Consider the following 20258-nt stretch of genomic DNA (forward strand, 5'->3'; position numbering starts at 1 on the left):
GAGGTCGCCTTGTAAAGCATCGTAATATGAGGCAAACCGTCTTCAGTTGTCGATGTAGTGGCAGCTAGGTGAAGGTTGAGGATACCTGGACGATCCGCAAGAACCTTCGTCAGATCAACGTAGTGGGTCGCAAACCAGACAGATGCTTTGCTTTGAATCAAGGCTTCAGACATCGCAATTGCAATTGCGAGACCATCTCGGTTGCTCGTAGCCCTGCCCAGTTCATCAATCACCGCAAGGCTCTTGTCGTCAATGTTCCTCAGGATGAAAGACATCTCTCGCATTTCGACAGAAAAAGTCGAAAGGTTGCTTTCAATGTTGTCGTCAAGCGAAACTCGCGCAAATATGCTGTGGATTATGGAGAATGCGGCATACTCTGCCGGCACAAAGGATCCTATTTGCGCCATGATCTGAAGCAATGCGACCGCCCGTATGTACGTGCTTTTCCCACTCATATTACAACCCGTCACGATGTGGAAGCAATATTGCTCTGTGGAGTAGTAATCGTTGGGCACAAAGGTGCCGTTCATAGTCTATATGAATCAGTCAATCTGTATCAGCAGTGGCTTCTCGCACTTACTTTATCGAGGACAGGGTGTCTCGCTGCTTTCAATGCGAGCGTCGTGCTGAGATCTGGCTTCACGTAGTCCCTGGTAGTTGCAAGCTGCGCAAAGGAAGTGATCATGTCGACAAGCGCAACCGATTCGCAAACGCGGAACAAGTGTGGGATGTCGGAACGTAGTTCTTTCAGCAAGTCTTGTATAACCTTGTCGCTTCGAATGACAACCTCATTAGAGGTATCGGATAACCTCAGATTGAGCTTGACCAAGTCAAGTGTCTGGCATTCAATCTTGTCCTTCTTTCGTACCACGTTGATCAACAGGTCCGGAAGGGGACGGTCATCAAAGTCTGCCGCTCGTAGCCTAAGCCAATACTTACGCCCATTATCGTATCGGAGGCTAGCATCAAGTCCATGTGCCTCTAGATCTTATTAGTGGCATATTACACAAAGGCATGTTTCATACCATTCAGAGCATCGATGTGCTGGTGGATATCTTCTGTGAGCTCTTTGTATGTCTGGCGAGCAACATCAAGCATTCCGTTGATGCCCGCTTTGACAGCAAAGGTTCTCTGATTTCGAAGATCTAGCGCAGACTTCATGTAAGTAACGTCCGCCTCAATGGTCTGCCGGATCGTATTGAGGCTGTGGCTTGTGATTTGAGGGCGGCACAGCTCTCGGACCTTGGCTAGTAGCACGCTGTTAGCAGGACCCAATGCCGTATGAAGTTCGGGTATTGACTCCAGAAAACTTTTGATCATGAGAACCTGATTGATCTGTTCCTCGACTTGTTGGACATCGGCATTGATGGGAACAATTATCAACTATGGGAGTTAGTAGGATATGCAGTAATTGGGTAATTAGCTTGCCTTGGTCAGGAGCTTTTCCGTGTCATGAAAGAGCTTGAGGGCTACTCGAGTTAGCAAGATTCCATATTATCGCGGCGAGCCTTGCCTTTGCGAATCTCCAAGAACATTTCTTCATTAGTCGTCAACTCATCCAGCGCATCATACCGAGGTGTGATGAAAAGTTCTGGGCGAGTGGGTGGCTGCAGGATGTTGCTACGAAGCATCCTTGAACCCATCGGGGTGCATGTATGGTTCAGCAGGCCAAAGAGTGAATCTTTAGACTTTGGGTTTCGGATATTCTGCATAATCTCAAGCGATTGAATAGCCGAAATGTCAATCATCATGGTATCTTCTGAAGGTCGGTATTGGATGCGGAGCGAGTGCGGCATGAAGTTGATCGAGAAGTGTTGCTGGATATACTTCATTGCCTGTTCCGAGTCAGTATCTTCACTGGAGGCCCGGGATGATTTGACTTACAGCGGCAAGAGAACAAATGGCATAGAACTTGCCCTGTGTTGCCACCTTCAAAGGTTTGATGTCATCCTTGAAAGCTAGGTTGTGGATATACTCCAGTCCTTCTGTCTCTGACCATGCTGACCTTTCCAATGCGTCGATTTGAACTTCAGGAATCAGGTCTTGGACAAGAGAAAAGAGTGAGCTAGGGTTATTTGGTGGACAGGCTGTAGTCATGAACAGAATGCGTGAGGGTGCGGACAACTGGATCTTGTGAATCGTCTTGACATAGGATTGGTTGTCACATATTTGACTGATGACAGCTTCCCCGAGAGAAACATTGACGAATGCGATACCCACTGCAGGAGAAACTCCGCGAGCCTCGCTCACGGCGCATACAATGGTCTGCGCTTCACTAAGCCCGAGGATGGAAGAGGCAGTTCCGTTGCGAGACATTCTTCCGGATGCTGTACCAGGTCTCGATCCAGGGCGTACAGTAGAAGGTCTTGATATGTTAGGCCTTATGCTATTACTTGAGTGATCGTATCCAGAGTATTCGCTTAGACTGGTCTGTGGTCGCCTGGGCGCAAAGGAGTTCCGGATTGCGGTGTGGTCCAGATGTGCTTGGCTATCGCTGCTCTGGAAGTAACTCGACGATGAGCGACTAGCGGTTCTGGATGGTATGGAGCGGAGTAGCTCTAGATTCACATCCATGTTGTGATCGATTCGCCGTGATCAACAAAGGGTATCGTGTGAGGGTAGACAAGAAAGGCGGTGATAATTTGAGATTTAGAATCAAGACTGGCAAGATCACTTGGAATAAATTTGTTGTAAAGAACCGACATCACCTTCCTGCGTTGGTGGTAAGGAATCTCGAGACCCTGAGTAAGGTCGGGAAGGAGCGGCCGGGAAAAGCACCATCAAGTCAGATATCAGGCAACTACATACGATCATTCAATGCCATCTACGCACTTGATCATACTTTCTATACCTATTGTGCCAATAATGCTAGTCAACTCTTACAGGGCAATTGAAGTGCTCATCTAAAGTGACAAAACATGTGACTGAACCTAGGAGAGCATGTAGGATGGGCGAGATGAACTTCTCCGCGATAGTAGGGAAGGTCCCAGCTGGTGGGTTTGCCTCATCGCGATACTCTGGATGGGGTTCTCCGTAGGGCATAATGAGGATGGCGTTGGAAATAGTCTTTGAATCAGGGCCCATGGCGTTCTCGGTAAGCCAGATTCTGAACACCTCCAGTTGTTTCATATATGCCTCGTACTCCTTGGAGGCAACCTCTTCTCCAACATCCCTATCTTATTTGTCAGGATTATTTGGGATGGTTGATTGCAGACTTGCCATCGGAATCTCACGACTGAGCTGAAGAACGGTTTCTTGCCGAACTTGGCGCTATATTCGTCACGGAAGCTGTCGAACCCATGATAGTAGTCGTAGCACAATGAGAAAAGGGCGCTCTTTTCAGTGTATCCCAGCAATGGAAGACCCCCAGCTGCCTGAGGAGGATTCTTCTCCCATTGCTCAACAAAGCTGAAAGGCGTTCTCTCGACACCCAGAAACTCTTCGAGTATTTTGACAAACTCCTCCGTCAAAGCCTGTTGCTCTGCGTTGGCCAAGGGGTAGAATCCTCTGGGATAGAGTATCTTGGTCGGGAATTCAGAGAAGGTCTGGTGAATATTCTCAAAGGTGTGTGACACAATAAAGTGAAGATCATCCAAGCTGCGACCAAACTGGCCGACGGTATCAAAGGCCCTACTCCCCAATTAGTTCAGTTGCCATTTGCATCACAGGTACTCATACGGTGAGTTGACTGGTATCCCATTCATCGATGTCGAACCGAAGCTAGGTCGAAAGGAGAACAGGCCGTTGCAAGGCGCCGGTTCCCTGACACTACCAGCAGCTGAATGGTAAGAAGTTAGCGAATTCTAGAGAACAACAAGAAATGTAATCTCATACAGTCCGCAATAGAGAAATCCAGCCATTCATATCCCGCTAGAGAAGTAGCAGCTCCTGTTGAGCTGCTCGATGGGCTCTGGTAGCCATCTCTACGAGGGGGGCAATGGAAGTCAATCTACTGGTCTGTTGGTTCTTCAGGGGATGCGAAAGAGGTGATTTTTGTTTTGCCCACGATCACTGCTCCCATTTTTATGAGTTTCTTGGTGTAGTCGGCGCTCTGCTCGTCTGGGTCGTAAAGCTCAATCCACGGCCTACTCATCATGGTTGTCTGGGTTCCTTCAAGACGGAAGATATCCTTGATGCCCATGCGTGCACCAGCAAGAGGAGTTGTGGAGGTTGGGAAATTGTAAAGACGGCTCGGGACCGGGATGCTCTTCCACAGTCCATTTGAGCTGAGCAGATTCAGGGCAGTATACCTAATTTCCAAGTCAGTATGGACTGAAGACTGAAGTATTACAGGTCTTATCAAACCTCTTCGGGTTCAAGATATCGTCTGGAATGACTCCGAAAATAAAGCTGTCCAGAGTATCCTCGTACAAGCGATACGCTTGATAAATTCCACCATCACAGAGGAAGTACGGCCCTGGCGGAAGATAAGCATATGAGGAGCTTAAGGGCACATGATAGACGGCGGAGAAGTGGCCAGAAGCTTCAAACTTTTTGAACACCTCCATGACACCTCTTTCACTGCTGGACCGGATAACAGCGGTACGGGAGAATGATGGCGAGTAGACATCGTCAACTTGGGCAAAGCGATTGATGAGCTGCAGGGCATCGACCACTGAGGATATAGAGTCGCCGATGGGAAGGAGAACGACAGGAATCGGTTCAAGGCCTGTAGACTCTGTGACCTTGAGCTAGAGAGTAGAGAGAGTCAGCAAGTCGCAGTCAGCTTGGGAATATCGTTTCAACCTACGAGTGATTGTGGATGGACCAGGTAGGAGACGCCGTCTACGACTAGCGATGATCTGCTGCCCATTGCCTCTCGACTGTCCGGCAGATTTAACATGTATTGTTAAAGTGTGTGTAGTTGGGGCTGGCGACAAGGCTGCAATAACAAAGAAAGCATTCAAAGGCTGTTTCGTCTTAAGCCAGTGACACTGACTCGCATTACGGTCTTTGGCTACCTCTATGACATCTTCACCGACTAATTAGTATGGGAAGAAGTAGCTTGAGTTGTATAAAGGCTTCGGACATCGAATCTGATATCTCCGAGCACTGATTGGCAACTTCTCATGAAACGTGGCTGGCCCCTTTAAGTTCTCGGTCTCTCTAAGCCTAAAAGCACAACATAACAAGTCAACAATTTGCCATCAACAAAAGTCCTCCAGTATGAGTTGCCAGTACATTGTTTTAATATTGAGTCCCTGCAACTGACTTAAAGTCCTAGTTGTGCCCAAAACAAGTTCCGGTACTGGCAAAGGGCAATGAACAATATCTTGATGTCAAGGTAGACCACGGGCGAACAATTACTGTGCCTTACAGACTTGGCCAGCAGAGCCTCGACAGTTAGGGTCATCTCCTCAACAGACTTTGCATGAAAGATCAGGAGCATCATGTGGCTACTTACTTGTAACTGTGTGGCATAAGAACTTCGGCGTTTGAAAACTGTACGATAAGACTCTATCAAGGCCTCGACTTACATGTTGGTTCGTAACTCGATCAAGTCCACCATCTGGCTGAATATAGGGAAATCCAATGACCGAGCACTGAGCTTCATGTGCAGCAGGTATTTGAGAAACGAGATGAATGTTACTTTCTATGAACGTCCTTTACCATCCAGAGCAAAAGTCATAGGGAGCTCTGCAAGCATAGAATATCCAAGTCTCATATCTTCTGTTTATATACCTTGACGAACTTCATAAGATCTTCGACAATACACTCGCCAGTATCAAACACTACTCTTTGGTTCCGGTATCTAGAATCCTTGCTTACGAGACGCAAAACAAGCACTTATACAGCATCCCCAGTCCCTCCGTGCACATTATATCGCTTCTTATGGAGATCATAGTCACCTATTCCGTTTGAAACTGTGGTATGACTCAACAATCAACCAAGACCTATTAGGGATATCGGAGGTGCCGCGTAATATAGCTCCGTGATTTACCGTATGTACTAGAGTTCTCTCCTTGTCCTGAGCAATGGCATCTGCTTTAGTCCTTACAAATGACATTCATAATTGTAGTTGTAAGCAAAGGAGTTTCGTTGTTGAGCTGGGAGTCAGCATGAATCATCAACCAGGAATTACGTACCCTGCACAGACGAGTAGCATTCTAATTACTAATAGATATGAAAGGGGCACGCATCGTATGGTCTCCTTTGGGGGTCTAAACCGAAATGTTAGGGGTTTTATATCGGTGACTCACTTTGGGCTACGTGATGTGAACTTTAAAAGGACCACTCCTGGACAACCCTTTTGTCAGCTGGACCGAAAGGCCTAAGTAACTCCGTATAAAGATAGTAATTAAGATGGCGTACCATCCCAACCTAAAACAGTGGCGTTAGACACATGATATCGCCATTGGCGGAGAGAATTGTGCATTCTTTGCCCGCGATTTCCCGTCTGCCAGGATGCCTTGTGGAGGATGGTGGTCGATATCCTCTAGAACATGTGCTTGGTTATGCTCATATGTATGAAAGGCTGTGGCTCGTCCTGGCCAATGACCTTTGTTCCTAACTGAGCAAATTGTCTTGGGCATCTCGATGAAGACTGTGGTTCTTAATGGTACTGTGACTGACATCTATGATGGGTTTGCTCACCTCACGCCGAGGCAAACATATTCGAACAACCCTGTGATTGCTTTCTTGGGTGAAAGGTCTTGATTAAAGTTGCATTCGTATTCTTATTATTTCTATGCCTCAATTACCACTACAGACGAGAATTACCAATCTTGGAGGGTCCATAAGTAGCCGCCCAAGGCTCATAGTCATCCAAAGCCATAACTCGCTGCATCTGTCGTCGTCTCAGACCAACATTTCCTCCATCAAACAAGGGATAACACATAACATCATTCAACAACTGCGGGAAAGACATGTCCTTCGCATAAGCCTTCATACCAACAGCCTTCATAGCGTCAATGACACACTCGACCGCGACATCGGTCGTGTAGATCTTGGTCTGCATAGCCATCTCAAGCTTGACCTTCCACTCAAGGTTCTCATCCTCGAGAGTGGTAACCGCCTTCCACACGAGTAAACGACTGGTCTCGAGGCGAATCTTGCAGTCGATGAGCTTGTCAGCTACACTCTGATGCTCAATGATGGGCATGGAGCCACCGCGAGTGTCGGACTTGGAGAAGGCGAGAGCTTCTTCGAAGGCTGCGCGGGCAGTTCCGATTGCCATGGCGCCGACGAGAGCAGCTGACATGGCAAAGGCTTGCTCAATCAGACCTTGGGCCTTGAGACCAGGGGTGCAGAGGAGGTTCTCGTGAGGAACACGGAACTCGGTGAAGCGAGTATGAGGGCCAGAGGCGGTGATTTGGCCTGCCAGTTCAGGCTCACCCAGGACCTGATAGGCCTCGGGCTTGTTGTTAGCGATGGTCTCTCGGGTTACTAAGAGGACAGCGATCTGAGAAGCGGGTTCGACGTTAGGATCTTGGGGCTTGGATGGGTCGTCTGAGATTCTGACGACAACGCATGCAAGGTCAGCCCCTTTATAGTCCCAGCCACCACTGTTGGAGGGCCAGAGCTAAAACGAACGTTAGCATATACTTGAACGCTTAGGGATAGATGTACAAACCTTTTCACCGTTGATGATCCATTCGTTTCCAACCTTTCTAGCAGTGGTCTGAAGACCAGGTCCGCCCTTCTGCAGCCAATTCGCCGTGCCACCGGGCTCAGAGTGCATCAAACTGGCTAGAGGGTCACCCTCACCAGAAATGAAGGGCTTCAAGAACTTCCTTTGCAGATCCGTTGAATCACTGAGAATCAGGGGCATCAGGCCAAGCGCAGTAGCGACAATGGTAAGTGAAGTAGCTGGCTCGACTGCAAAGAGCTCCTCAAGAATGATGCTCTCGTGAACAAGACCCTCCATAGTTCCACCGAGGGGGACGGGAACTTGAGCCTTGATCAAACCAGCGCGGACAGCTTCCTTGTAGAAGGGTCTGGTAGCTTGAAAGCGAGAGAACTGGTCCTTCTGGGCGTTGTACTCTGCTGGAGCTTTGGTGAGGATGGTGTTGGCGAAGGCCTGAGCATGGCGCCGGGCCTCTTGCTGGGCGGGAGAAAGCTTGAAGTCAACCATTGTGTATGAGTAGTTGAGATTGTAATTAAGAGATTACTGAGTATGTGTCATGAGAAGATTGGTGTTTGGATGTTGAGGATCCCGTCCGTTAATATAGCAATTCCTCAATACCAGCCTCTTACCAAGATACCCTGCACCTGATAATGTGAAGCTGGTTAACAGTTACCCGACCACTTCCCCCGCTCGTGGATGAGCTGATCATATCTTGTTATCAAGTAGAACTGAAGCTAGTGATGATAGATGCGAGCTAGCATGACGAAGATCAAGGATAAATCTGGGGTAATGGATGTTTGGAATCCGGGGGAGACTGGATAAGTATTACCCGGACCCGAATTGATGCTTCAGCCCACCCAACTTATCAAGGTTATCCGTATCAGAGAAATTGTTCTGCGGTCATTGGATAGAATGGTATCAGCTTATGGGGCTAGATAGCGAATTATCATGATAAATAGAAGATTCGCTGGCGATCAATCGCACTCAGTCCCATGGTTCCTGGAAAGTGATTGCCGAACGAGCTGGAACGAACTCAGCCGGGGACCCGAGAAGTCGGAACAGATACACAAAAAGAATTTAATGAGGCGCCGGAGGGCGGAGGCAGCCTGAAGGTATTTGGATTTGTCATTCGGTGAAACAAATACACATATGCCAGAGCGTAGCAGTGAAAAGCATCGTGAGTAATTAGTAGAGTTGGCATCGGTCCCTTTTGAGGGGAGGAGAAAACTTAGAATCTTGATCCTAAATAACAAAAAGGCTTAGGCAGATTTACATCAATTCAGGGCACCTTTACTAAGGTTAGGATTTTTTGCTGAGTACAATATCTGTTGTTTTTTTGCTGCCCTCCCCATATATAAGCTTCCCACCCAACTTAAAACCTCAGAAGATTTAAATCTTATAAGTTGTTTCATGGCATCATAGGATAGGGCCACGTTGCGTGAAGGCAAAAAAATCAAAACAAAGCAAGAGACATATTAAGGCCATGGCCCAAGCATCTCTGTAGTTTTGAGCTTCGGAAACCTGAATGCTCTTTGCCTGGACCCTGAACTGGACCCTGAAAGCAATGCGCGTTGCGGCTCAACCAAAGTTCGGGGAGGTGACGATCAGTAACGGGTGCGTTCCCAACTTGGTAATCGGGCGTTTTCATGCCCAACATTATTAACAAAGCAGCAGAGAGAAGAATAATGCATCCGCGGGGGGTAAGAAAACGCTGAATCTTGATACAGGGTATCAAAATAACCTCAGTAAAGGATATCCTAAACTGAGTAAAGATATACTAAAATTAGGTAGGTTCACCTAAGTCTATTTGTCATTTAGGATTCTTTCCTCCCTTACCTCACCCTAGCCAACGTTAACAGAATAATACATGCAAATTAACATGGATCAATGGGGTCGTCAGCTCATGTTACACAACGGGCTGCCAGCGACAGCGACGACGGAAGCTCCCAAAACAGCCGAGAATTTTCCGCACGGAAATTCCTCAACGTCCCCGCTGCCTTACGCGTGGCCACGCCTGACACCGGTCAACCACCAAATCCACACATCGTTGACCTCCAAACGCGTTGATCGCGTTGACTCCGGCGGCGACATGTTTGGCATTCTCGAGACCGTCCAGGTGCCCCATTCGGGCATCTACAACAGTTACGAGGAATTGTTCAAACAACTCAGCGATGGCATGGAAAAGGAAGGCTACAAGATCGTCAAGGCTAGATCCCATCGAGGCAAAGTGGGTGGTGCCGACGTCCCGGGGAACGACATAGTACGATGCGATCTCGTCTGCGACCGCGGCGGGAGGCCGTATCGATGCATGGCGACGAAACACAAGACGACGACCAAGAAGACCGACTGTCCCTGGAAAGCAAAGGCGGTCCATCGCAAGACTATGGGGGGATGGGTACTGACAATTACGTGCGATCAGCATAATCATGAGCCCGGCACACCCGAACCACCGACGCCCGAGGCTGCGAGCGAGGACGAGACCAATATGATGGACGACCTGGAAGGTGAGCATAGTTTGGATACGGCTGCGACGCCGCTCCTCACGCCTTGGCAAGACGAAGGGCCGCAACCCGATCAGGAGACCCAGGCTGCAATCCAGGTCGCAGGAGTCTCCAACGCAGTTCTTCGTCTGACCGGCGAGACGTTCCATCAATTCAAGAGCGAGTACCGCAAGATGTCGCATTCGGACCGTGTTGCGCAGCTGTCACATCTCCAACTCCGCGTTGCAGCCATCTATGCTGTTCAGAATGAGGATCTGCAACGACAAAAGAGGCAAGAAGCTCAAGACAAGCGTCATCGACAAATCGAGGAGAGCAAAAGGCATTCCTCCGTGCAGAAGCAGCGGGCTAGACAGCGTCGTCAGCAAGTGGTGGAACAGAACCACCAGCAACAACAACAGCAGCAGCAGCAGCAGATGCATCAGCACATTCAGCAACAGCAACTCCCTCAACAAACGACCCAAGCCCAAGCCCAAGCCCAAGCACAGGCTCAAGCACAAGCGCAGGCGCAGGCTCAAGCTCAGGCCCAAGCCATGATGCAATCACAGCTGTATCTCCCGCAGAACCCTCAGGCCGGACTGGCGGTGACAACGATGGATATGCCGCAATTTCAACATTACGTGGCTCCGAACAATAAGAGGATGCGCGGGCGGGCTTCTCAAGGCGGGCAGCAGACTCAATAGCAACGAGAATACGGCGTTTGGGATCAGGAGCCTTTGTAAAAGATCAGCATTGTAGAATTGATCATTTGCGTGTAGCTTTGTTTTTTTGTTGGACTTCTTTTTAAAGATAGACTGGCCGGGTATGTCGTTAACGGATTTATGTGGGGGCGCGTGCCAAAATTGTTAGTACCCTAGGGAGAAGCTCGATCCTAAAATGATAAAAGTACTTGGGTAATATAGCCTAAGCTTAGCAATTTTTGCAGAGTTTATTGACACGCACCTTGAATGTTTAGGAAGAACGGGCCTGGCCCCTCAGATTGAGAGATCGTCGGCCTTTTTATAAGGATGGTGCCAAAATAAACTCAATAAAACAGCCACCTATGTCTACATCAAACCTTTTTTGTCACCCATCCAGCTCAGGCCCAAGGACTGCAGCTGCACACCGCCAAAATTTCTAAAGATTTTGCCAGATCTGCCCCACCATCCCGCTTTTGAAAATATCCAGCCTTTGTAAAGCATCAGCATAAATAAACCAATATGGCGACAATCGTACCCCCGCCGTCGAAACGGCAGAAGAGAGAAGAGCTTGAGCGCTCTCAGATCCAGCAGGATGTTACGGCGATCGCTTCTGGGCCTGCTGGCTCGTTCAAGGCGAGGTTCTTGGATGGAGATGGGAAGCAGATGGCAGATGTGATTGAGGTTCCTCTTGCGGATGCTTCAGAGAAGAACCTGTCGCTTCTTTTGAATACGTTACTTGCTAGGGTTTGTCGCCTGAAGTGTGTGTGTTGAGCTTTGCTGACTTGCGCAGGAAAAAGAGGAATTTCTCCCATATCGATTCCGAATTCACATCCCAGATACCGATATCATCGTGGACCAATACCCTACCGATCTTCTACAGCTTCTTCGCAACCATGGCATTGAGAACCCCTTCGAAACTACTGTCACACTTAGCGCTGAGCCGCAGGCTGTATTCAAGGTGCAGCCTGTAACGCGCATGTCCCATAAGATCCCTGGCCATGGCGAAGCAATTCTCGCAGCTCAATTCAGCCCCAAGAACAGTAATCGACTAGCCACAGGTTCTGGAGATAAGACAGCGCGGATATGGGATACTGATACGGGAACACCCAAGTACACACTCTCCGGCCATGGTGGATGGGTGTTGGCAGTCGCTTGGTCCCCCGATGGTGCACGTCTCGCTACTGGAAGTATGGATAAGTCAGTCCGACTCTGGGACCCCGAAACTGGAAAAGCCGTTGGAAACCCCTGGACAGGACACTCAAAGTGGGTGACCAATATCTGCTGGGAGCCTTATCATCTCTGGAGAGACGGTACACCTCGGTTAGCGAGTGCAAGCAAAGACGCAACAGTCCGGATATGGGTTGTCAACACGGGAAAGACCGAGCATGTCCTATCCGGTCACAAGAGCAGTGTAAGTTGTGTGCGCTGGGGAGGCGAGGGTCTGGTATACAGCGCCAGTCATGACAAGACGGTGCGAGTGTGGAATGCTGAGAAGGGAACGCTTGTGCACACCTTGTCGTCTCACGTCCACTGGGTGAACCATCTTGCGCTCTCGACGGATTTTGTCTTGAGGACTGGATTCTACGACCACACGCCTGTTCCTGATACGGAGGAGGGAAAGAGAAGTAAGGCTAAGGAGAGATTTGAGAAGGCTGCCAAGTTTCAGGGGAGAATTGCTGAGCGAGTGGTCACTGCTAGTGATGATTTCACAATGTATCTCTGGGATCCAGCGCAGAGCACAAAGCCTGTTGCGCGTATGTTGGGACATCAGAAGCAGGTGAACCATGTCACTTTCTCACCAGATGGATCTCTTATTGCCAGTGCAGGCTGGGATAACCACACCAAGATCTGGAGTGCCAGGTAAGCGTCGAAACCCCCCTCCCAATCTCACATACTAACAACCACAGGGACGGCAAATTCATCAACACCCTCCGCGGCCACGTAGCTCCCGTCTACCAATGCGCCTTCTCAGCAGACTCCCGACTCCTCGTCACAGCATCAAAGGACACAACACTCAAGGTGTGGTCAATGGCCTCTCACAAACTCGCCGTGGATCTGCCCGGCCACCAGGACGAAGTGTACGCGGTGGACTGGGCGCCAGATGGAAAGAGGGTTGGCAGCGGTGGTAAAGACAAGGCCGTTCGGCTGTGGCGGAATTAGAATCCAGAAAATGGTGTTTGTTACTGTTACAAGTCAAGATACCCCCGATCACAAGTTTGCTGTGCCGTGCATGCTTCACCGGATGAGTAGAAAAAACGTGCGTGGCTTATCTTTAGAATGAGATCTATAGGTGTGTACGCGGCGCGCTCAGCACGGGAGACTTCCGAATCTCACGCACTACTGCACTGTCTGTGAGTCGAGCTCGTTTCTTTTGTCAGGTAGGGCCTCGTAACAGATCATGCATGCACGGGAGTTGAGGCGAGCTTCTAGACTGATCCAAGATGCGGTCCCACCGGGAACTGAACACACTCGATTGAGTTGCGGCTTTTCGAGGCAGTCGAGTTGATAGGTCCGCTTGTATGCAGATGGGCCTCTTTTCACCTGATGCTACTATAGGTCTGTTGGAAACACGTATGAAGACTGTATCAGCTGGTAATGAGAAGAGGGGTACAAGTGAAGCTCGCGATATGTTGGAACTGTCTAGAAAGTGGTGTTGGCCCTGTGGGGTAAAGTGACCCATGTCTAAGCTAAATGCAATTTATCCCGAATTCCCGAAGCGAAGTCCATAGCTAAAACTTGGAAGCGAAATATCTAGAATTATCTTTGATGTTGGTTGTATCCGCAACATCTCATCTCGATCACGTAGAAAGCCTCATACTGCATGTCTTGGAATCAGGCTTGGATGCCCAGCCCTCGCAGCCGGATCATATCGGACCCGGACCGGCGTTGCATATTCCAAGTGATGATGTTTCCTTTTTTCTCGAAGTTGAGACCTTGCAAACCTACAGCCTGCCATCGACACCACGAGGTTTCCCCGCTGATCGTGAGTGGATGATATGACCCCGGAAAGCATCGGGCAGCGAGACAGCCCAAAGAGATGCGGGGAATACAGAAAATGGCTAACAGTAACCAAGTACTAAGTACTGACTCAAGTAATTAGTAGAGGCCAGTGTGCTCTTGAATGAGGGAGGGTGTTGCAAGCGCTTACACGCAGAAAGAAAAAACGCAGTTGTCCGGTCCCGTTGCGGGACACCCCCGGTACTCCGGCCGGCTGTGGGCTCAGGTGGAAGCCGAATATCCCTGCTGCCGCATTGTGTGATGTTACGGGAGTCCGGTGCTTGGAAAGTTGGAGAAGATGCGTGCATGTTGCGTGCCCAGGCTGCACTGTACAGTACAGGAGACATCCGTTGATCTGATTCCCATGTGACACGGACCGTTATTACCCCAATATCTGACTGAACTCATTCTTGTCCATTGCCCCGAGGCACAAAGTCTCGGGTTGGACTAAGAATCCAAGAGGCACAGGAATTGCAGTACTCCACCACGGAGAAGCTGCGGGGTGCAGCCAAGTTGAGAAGCAATATCGAGAATAGGAAAGGGTCCCCTGACGATCTTCTAGAGAAAGTTTACTTTTTGTTAGCTATTAGTATCTGCAGACCTTACACTGAGACTCGTTATCGGGGACGGAATACCCGGGCTCCGTTGAGATGGAATCTGCCCGATGAAAACAAGCCATATCCTGCAAGTTGCACACGCATCCCATCTCAAATGCACACCACCAACCGCATGCATCTCTCCAATCGCATGGTCCATGCGGTTTTTAAAACTCAAGATATCAAATATTATGCGGCAAATTCATTCAATCTGATGCGAAGACGGGAAGTAGAAACGGCCCGTGTAAGACGGCGTGGTATGGCAGAGACGGGCCGGTGCAGCCAGTTTTTGGACAAGGGTACACTGTAGATTGATGTTTTGAGTGAAGTGCATGCGGGAAAGATGAAGAGATTGACTGGCTTGGCGTGGTTGGTGAGATGATGGTGGTTGTTTCAGGCGTAGTTCAGACGATGATGGTTACCATGGATATCATGAAGCGTACATGTCAAGAATAGCCGGCGTTACGTAGAGCTTGGTGCATGGATGAGAGCTTAGACAGTCATTCATGATCAGGCTATGAAACCGTAATAACACTGTAATCTTATGGCAGTCAATGTTCCATAAGGTTCCCCTACTAACATAGCCGCGATCAAGGGTAGATCAACCCCAAATACCTGAGTATAAGACAGTTACCAAACAAGCGATAGTATCATTTCATCAGGCATGTAAAGTGCATGATCGACGAAATACAAGAGGGCGTGCCGATTTGAGAGGCTGCCTAATGTTTTCAGCCATTGGATTGGGGTAACTGTACACTTACAGGTAACGCTACAGGCCCGAGAGATTGGTCAACAGCCTCCCACCAACACCAACACAGCATCACCACCACCACCTCACATCACCCGGAGGCATTTTCTCCATTCGTAGACCAATGACACATGGTTATTTCCATGTACATCTCCTTCCCCATTGATCAACACATCCAGGCACAGTCAATCAGCGTTTTTATTTTACATAGTATCACCTTATGCATGAGGTTTCTTACCCAAATGCCGAATTATCATGTCACTTTTGACCACCAGCCATACAGAAACATTACCGGACCTCGCAGTTGGCTCTGTCTCATCATCCATACATCATCCTTGTTTTTTGCACTCCTCGACCCGCGTTTAGCCTACCCGCTCTGTAAAGCTCCGCCTAAACAAACAATGACAGGCTATCGTGGAGCCTAAAAAACTCCACACACGTCGTCTTTTTCTTTGTGCATCGGTCCACGCTCCGATTTATCTTGACTTTACTGGCGTTATTTTTCTACCTCATCACGAGAAAAGACTTAAAAAGCTCAGAGAGGAAAAGCTTCAGATTGGGTTGCTAGCTACATATAAAAAAAAGAAAAGACCAGGATTTTTATGCCCCTCTTGGCTTGGCTGTCTACACCACACCCCTCTTCCTCAATTGGACGTGAATATTCCACCTTGTTCCAAGCTATCAGCGACCTGAGCTTGGTTTTGTTCGTGGATCACGGACCAAAGTCTCCTGTCTCGAGATCCTCAACAACTGATCCCGATTGCTTTTCTGGCAAACTACGTCACGATTGATTTCTTTCTTTCTGTGCGTTGAATGTTTCCTATTTTTGTTGAACCGCCTCAAGTCTCCTTTCTTGTTTCTATCAACTGCAGTATTCTATCATAGCACACTCTGAATCGGCCCTTCGTCACTGTCCGCTTCTTCTTGTTCACATGGTGCTCATGCTATAATTCTCCACTTGAGCAGACGATTTTCTTTTATTTATCAGGTACCAATGGTTCTCGCTTGAGGCTTAAAAAAAACTGCCCTTGTCAATACCCATTCGAGCCGCCCCAAAGGTTGCAGAGCAATCATTACGTCAGAGTGAGCGCTCTACTTTACTGGCTGCATTTCCTCACATTCCCTGTCTTTCTATACACCCATCCATCCAATTCAATTCATCCAGACAACCGCACTCCCAAGTCCAGTCCAGACCATTTCGAAACGGACAGGGCTCCTTTATAGGTTGATCCTTAACTGGAAAATACCTCTCAAATAAAATTCCCTTATTAATTGTCGATCAACCCCCCGGCGACAGAAAAAAAAAGGAGCTGTTTAAGCAACGATCTCGGAGCTATCCAAGCTTGATCAACCGTGCAACAAGTACATAACCACCTGACGAATCTCACGACACGGAGCAATAGCGGCCATATCGGAGGTTTTCTCGACCAAATTACCTTTGATCTTCTTGGTTTCAACTATCAAACCTTGCAGAATTCCCATCTTTCTGCCGTGCGCATTCAACCATTTGCGGTGCTACTCGCCACTTTCGGCTTGATCTTACACCTGAGCGCATCTGCGACAAAGAGGCGTTTTGCCTGCGACAAGCTACATCCCTCAACAAAACTCGACTCCTCTGCCACTCATATTTCCAGTTCTACATCCACATGAACTCGCCATACGCAAGAATTAACAGTATCTCGATCAAGTCGATTCTCGTTACCCTTTGATATCCAACAAGATTCGAACCACGAGGACAAGAACTCTACGCCACCAAATAAGCTTCTTGAGCAGTTCTCACACAAAACATCAGCCAAAATGACGGTCTTTGTGTGTTCTCTGTATGTTGCCTCCCTCGATGTTTTTTCGTTGCTTCCCCGCTCTAGCCCCTCCATCGTTAAAAGCCCACCAAACCTTTAGCGAGAAATGACGAAACTAACATGACGATAGCTTCCTCCCCAAGACAATTCACTTCACCCTCCCCGGTACACCTCCCCTCGGCGCCGATCCCACTCGAGCTTCATTGTCCGGATCCTCACACCCCAAGCCTACAAAAGCTGCTAGTCTTCCTCCCAAGCCCAAACCCGCTGCTCCAACCGGTGGTCGACCTGCGCCTCTAGCTCGCCAACCGAGTCTGTTCCAGAAAGAGGATATAACACCTCCTCACACACCGACCGAAGAGACTGATTCCAACTTGTTCGCGAATGAAGATGGATTCAGAATACAATTTCCTCAAGGCGCTAGCTCCAGCATTGAGCATGCAAAGACCTGGGGCAGCCGAGCCAACCAGCCCAAGTCTCGCGCCAGCTCTCCTCCTCCCTCCGCTTCCCTCTCCGAGAACAATCGAACAATGCAAAAGGCCCGTGAACTTGGTCGTCAGGGGGTTCTCCAACCGAGATCTCTAGTTAGAAGCGACAGCCACGATCGAGTCTTTGCCTCAGCCGGATGGATGGTTGTCAATGCCGACCAGGGCAATGGTGGTCTTCGCAATGCTGCTGATGCCGCTGCTCGCGATGGCAAGATTGACGATATTACCTGGGTGGGCACTCTTGGCATGCCCACTGACGCCCTTGAAGGCACACAGCAGAAGGAGGACATTGAGGCTGTTCTAGCGAATGAACACAACATGTTGACTGTCTTTTGCTCCGATAAGGACTTTGATGGTCATTATGCTCATTTCTGCAAGCACATCTTGTGGCCTGTCTTCCATTACCAGATCCCCGACAACCCCAAGAGCAAGGCCTACGAAGACCACTCGTGGAAATACTACGTCAACGTTAACCAGGCCTTTGCCGACCAGATTGTTAAGAACTGGAAGCGAGGTGATGTCATCTGGATTCATGATTATCATCTGCTTCTCGTTCCTGGAATGGTTCGCAAGAAGCTCCCTGAGGCCAAAATTGGCTTCTTCTTACACGTCGCTTTCCCTTCTTCTGAGGTCTTCCGATGCTTGGCTGTCAGAAAAGAGCTTCTAGAGGGTATGCTCGGTGCCAACCTTGTTGGATTCCAAATCCACGAGTACGGACGTCATTTCCTCCAGACTTGCAGTCGTATCTTGAGTGCCGAGGCTACACCAGATGGTCTTCAGCTTGAGGATCGATTTGTCGATGTTATTCACCTTCCCATTGGCATCGACCCTGTCAGTCTTCGTGAGCATCTTGACGCTCCAGATGTTGCAAAGTGGCTGCAGGTTCTGCAGGAGCGATACAAGGGCAAGAAGCTCATTGTTGCTCGTGACAAGCTTGACCACGTCCGTGGTGTTCGTCAGAAGCTTCTTTCTTACGAGCTCTTCCTCAACAAGAACCCCCACTGGCGCGAGAACGCTGTTCTCATCCAAGTCGCCCTTTCATCTAACGAAAAGAGTGATCTCGAGGCCACCGTTAGCGACATTGTGACCAGAGTCAACTCATCGTGGGCCAACCTGGCGTATCAGCCAGTGGTATACCTCAAGCAAGATATCGACTACGCTCAGTACCTTGCACTCTTGACCATTGCCGATGCGCTCATGATTACCAGCCAACGTGAGGGTATGAACTTGACATCCCACGAGTATCTCTTCTGCCAAGATGGAAAGCTTTTGCCAGAGAAGAAGCACGGTTCTCTGATTCTCTCTGAATTCACCGGAACTTCATCCCTCTTCGCCAAGAATGAACTTTCTGTGAACCCTTGGGATTACCGACAGTGCGCCGATGCTATCAAGCAGGCTTTGGAAATGGGCGAGGAAGAGAAGGATAAGCGATGGGAAAATCTATACAAGCGTGTCAACAGTCACACCGGCTCTCATTGGTTCACCGAGTTCCTCGGTCGCCTAGATATCGTGTACGAGGAGCAGCACAAGCGCGATCAGACATCTGTTCCTCGCTTGTCGATTCCCGCTCTATCCAACAAGTACCTGAACGCGAATCGTCGACTTTTCATCGTTGACTATGAGGGCACCCTGGTAGCTTGGGGCCCTGTCAACCAGATCATTCCCATCAGCCCCCAGCGAACACTTGATGTGTTGAACGACCTGCTTCTTGACGAGCGCAACACTGTCTACGTCATGTCTGGGCGACGACCTGAGGAACTCGATAGAGTCTTCCGCCGAGTTCCCAACCTGGGCCTGATTGCAGAGAATGGGTGCTTTCTCAAGGTTCATGGCAACGAAAAGTGGACTGAGATGGCTGATCTCGACCACGTCAAGGATTGGAAGGAGTCAGTGCGGCCGATCATGACATATTACCTCGAGCGAACACCTGGTGCTGAGATCGAGGAACGTCGCTGCAGTCTGATCTTCCACTACAAGAGTGCGGAGGACTACGAGTCCGCTTCACGACAGGCTTCAGATTGCGCCAGTCACGTCAATGATGCCTGCGAGTCTCAGCGCGTTCATGCTATTGCCCTGGACGGGTGTATCGCTGTTGAGCCCATAGATTGGACCAAGCGAACCGCTGCCAGGAAGGTCTTTGAGACGTTGAAGACGGAGATGAGTTCTACGCAAGAGCACAAGACGCCCGTTGACTTTTTGATGGTCATCGGTGATGGGCGAGAGGATGAGAAGGTCTTTAAATGGGCAAACAGACTCCAGGAAGACGGATCAGTACAGAACGTTGTTACAGTCAGTCTTGGTAACCGCAACACCGAAGCAACAGCGACTCTTACGCAGGGTGTCAGTGGTATGTTTCCCTCCGATAGATCCGTGTTGAGAAATGTCTCTAACTAACTTTCACAGGCGTCCTCTCTTGTCTCCAGCGTCTCGCTTCTCTCAACTCCTCCTGACTGCAGGTTTATTGTGGAATTATTGCGTGCTATTGCATCTGTCTTTGTGCCGTTGGCGTTGGGTCAGCGGGCGCAGGGGAATTAAAACGATCGTCACGTCCAGTAACTCGACGACACCAAAAGAGTAGTTCCATATGATGTTTTTTGTTTCCTTTATAGTTGTTTCGTTAGAGTCGTTTTGATGGGTATGGGTTACAATGAGGAAAGGTTTCATTATTAGGGACTCTCGCGAGTAAATGGTTTCTTACACACTACACTCTACTCTCATTCGTATTCCTTTGCATGGGTCATCTCAACGGATGAAGGCGGGTCTATTATCATACAGATGAGATAGAAAATGAATAGAAGGATACAACCTCATCCGTCCCAATTGCTTGCTATACGCCTCCCGCCGTTTCCGACCTCCCTTGACTCTCAACAAAACGTTGATTCCCG

The 20258-nt window shown here is 49.1% G+C and overlaps 8 protein-coding genes across 8 annotated transcripts in view; 3 read left to right on the plus strand and 5 right to left on the minus strand.

Moving 5' to 3' along the window:
• Positions 1-1320, minus strand: part of FVEG_15780 (DNA mismatch repair protein MSH4) — a gene marked incomplete at both ends in the record, with an annotated part of 4722 nt that extends 3402 nt beyond the window's left edge. Inside the window, 3 exons of the mRNA XM_018904972.1 lie at positions 38-533; positions 581-981; positions 1026-1320. Coding sequence (XP_018751215.1) covers positions 38-533; positions 581-981; positions 1026-1320 — 1192 coding nt within the window. The remainder of the gene's footprint in view (positions 1-37; positions 534-580; positions 982-1025) is intronic.
• Positions 1321-1478: 158 nt separating this feature from the next.
• FVEG_15781 (DNA mismatch repair protein MSH4) lies at positions 1479-2574 on the minus strand (the record flags this gene model as incomplete). Its single annotated transcript, XM_018904973.1, has 2 exons — positions 1479-1835; positions 1885-2574. 2 exons carry the CDS (start codon positions 2572-2574, stop codon positions 1479-1481), a joined length of 1047 nt encoding a protein of 348 aa, XP_018751216.1.
• A 294-nt stretch (positions 2575-2868) lies between these two features.
• Positions 2869-4813, minus strand: FVEG_15782 (hypothetical protein; the record flags this gene model as incomplete). Its single annotated transcript, XM_018904974.1, has 7 exons — positions 2869-3172; positions 3250-3630; positions 3679-3778; positions 3835-3949; positions 4007-4250; positions 4306-4691; positions 4751-4813. 7 exons carry the CDS (start codon positions 4811-4813, stop codon positions 2869-2871), a joined length of 1593 nt encoding a protein of 530 aa, XP_018751217.1.
• Positions 4814-6666: 1853 nt separating this feature from the next.
• On the minus strand, positions 6667-8074 carry FVEG_05969 (hypothetical protein; the record flags this gene model as incomplete). Its single annotated transcript, XM_018894192.1, has 2 exons — positions 6667-7522; positions 7574-8074. 2 exons carry the CDS (start codon positions 8072-8074, stop codon positions 6704-6706), a joined length of 1320 nt encoding a protein of 439 aa, XP_018751218.1. The 3' UTR covers positions 6667-6703.
• A 1372-nt stretch (positions 8075-9446) lies between these two features.
• On the plus strand, positions 9447-11022 carry FVEG_05970 (hypothetical protein; the record flags this gene model as incomplete). Its single annotated transcript, XM_018894193.1, has 1 exon — positions 9447-11022. One exon carries the CDS (start codon positions 9447-9449, stop codon positions 10746-10748), a length of 1302 nt encoding a protein of 433 aa, XP_018751219.1. The 3' UTR covers positions 10749-11022.
• Positions 11023-11217: 195 nt separating this feature from the next.
• FVEG_05971 (hypothetical protein) lies at positions 11218-13007 on the plus strand. The gene is made up of 3 exons (XM_018894194.1): positions 11218-11489; positions 11536-12605; positions 12653-13007. Exons 1-3 carry the CDS (start codon positions 11265-11267, stop codon positions 12903-12905), a joined length of 1548 nt encoding a protein of 515 aa, XP_018751220.1. The 5' UTR covers positions 11218-11264; the 3' UTR covers positions 12906-13007.
• A 570-nt stretch (positions 13008-13577) lies between these two features.
• On the minus strand, positions 13578-14089 carry FVEG_05972 (hypothetical protein; the record flags this gene model as incomplete). The annotated part of the gene is made up of 2 exons (XM_018894195.1): positions 13578-13828; positions 13894-14089. The coding sequence occupies 2 exons, from the start codon at positions 14087-14089 to the stop codon at positions 13578-13580; spliced, it is 447 nt and encodes a 148-aa protein (XP_018751221.1).
• A 2794-nt stretch (positions 14090-16883) lies between these two features.
• FVEG_05973 (trehalose 6-phosphate synthase) lies at positions 16884-19823 on the plus strand (the record flags this gene model as incomplete). Its single annotated transcript, XM_018894196.1, has 3 exons — positions 16884-16906; positions 17016-19720; positions 19777-19823. The coding sequence occupies 3 exons, from the start codon at positions 16884-16886 to the stop codon at positions 19821-19823; spliced, it is 2775 nt and encodes a 924-aa protein (XP_018751222.1).
• Between the last annotated feature and the right edge of the window lie 435 nt (positions 19824-20258).

This window comes from Fusarium verticillioides, chromosome 2, assembly GCF_000149555.1.
Source record: "Fusarium verticillioides 7600 chromosome 2, whole genome shotgun sequence".
NCBI lineage: Eukaryota > Fungi > Ascomycota > Sordariomycetes > Hypocreales > Nectriaceae > Fusarium > Fusarium verticillioides.

Coding starts and splice junctions, on each gene's coding strand:
- FVEG_05971 (XM_018894194.1), top strand. CDS start 11,265: ATGGCGACAATCGTACCCCCGCCGTCGAAACGGCAGAAGAGAGAAGAG. Junction 11,490..11,535: donor TGAATACGTTACTTGCTAGG/GTTTGTCGCCTG, acceptor TGACTTGCGCAG/GAAAAAGAGGAATTTCTCCC. Junction 12,606..12,652: donor ACCAAGATCTGGAGTGCCAG/GTAAGCGTCGAA, acceptor TAACAACCACAG/GGACGGCAAATTCATCAACA.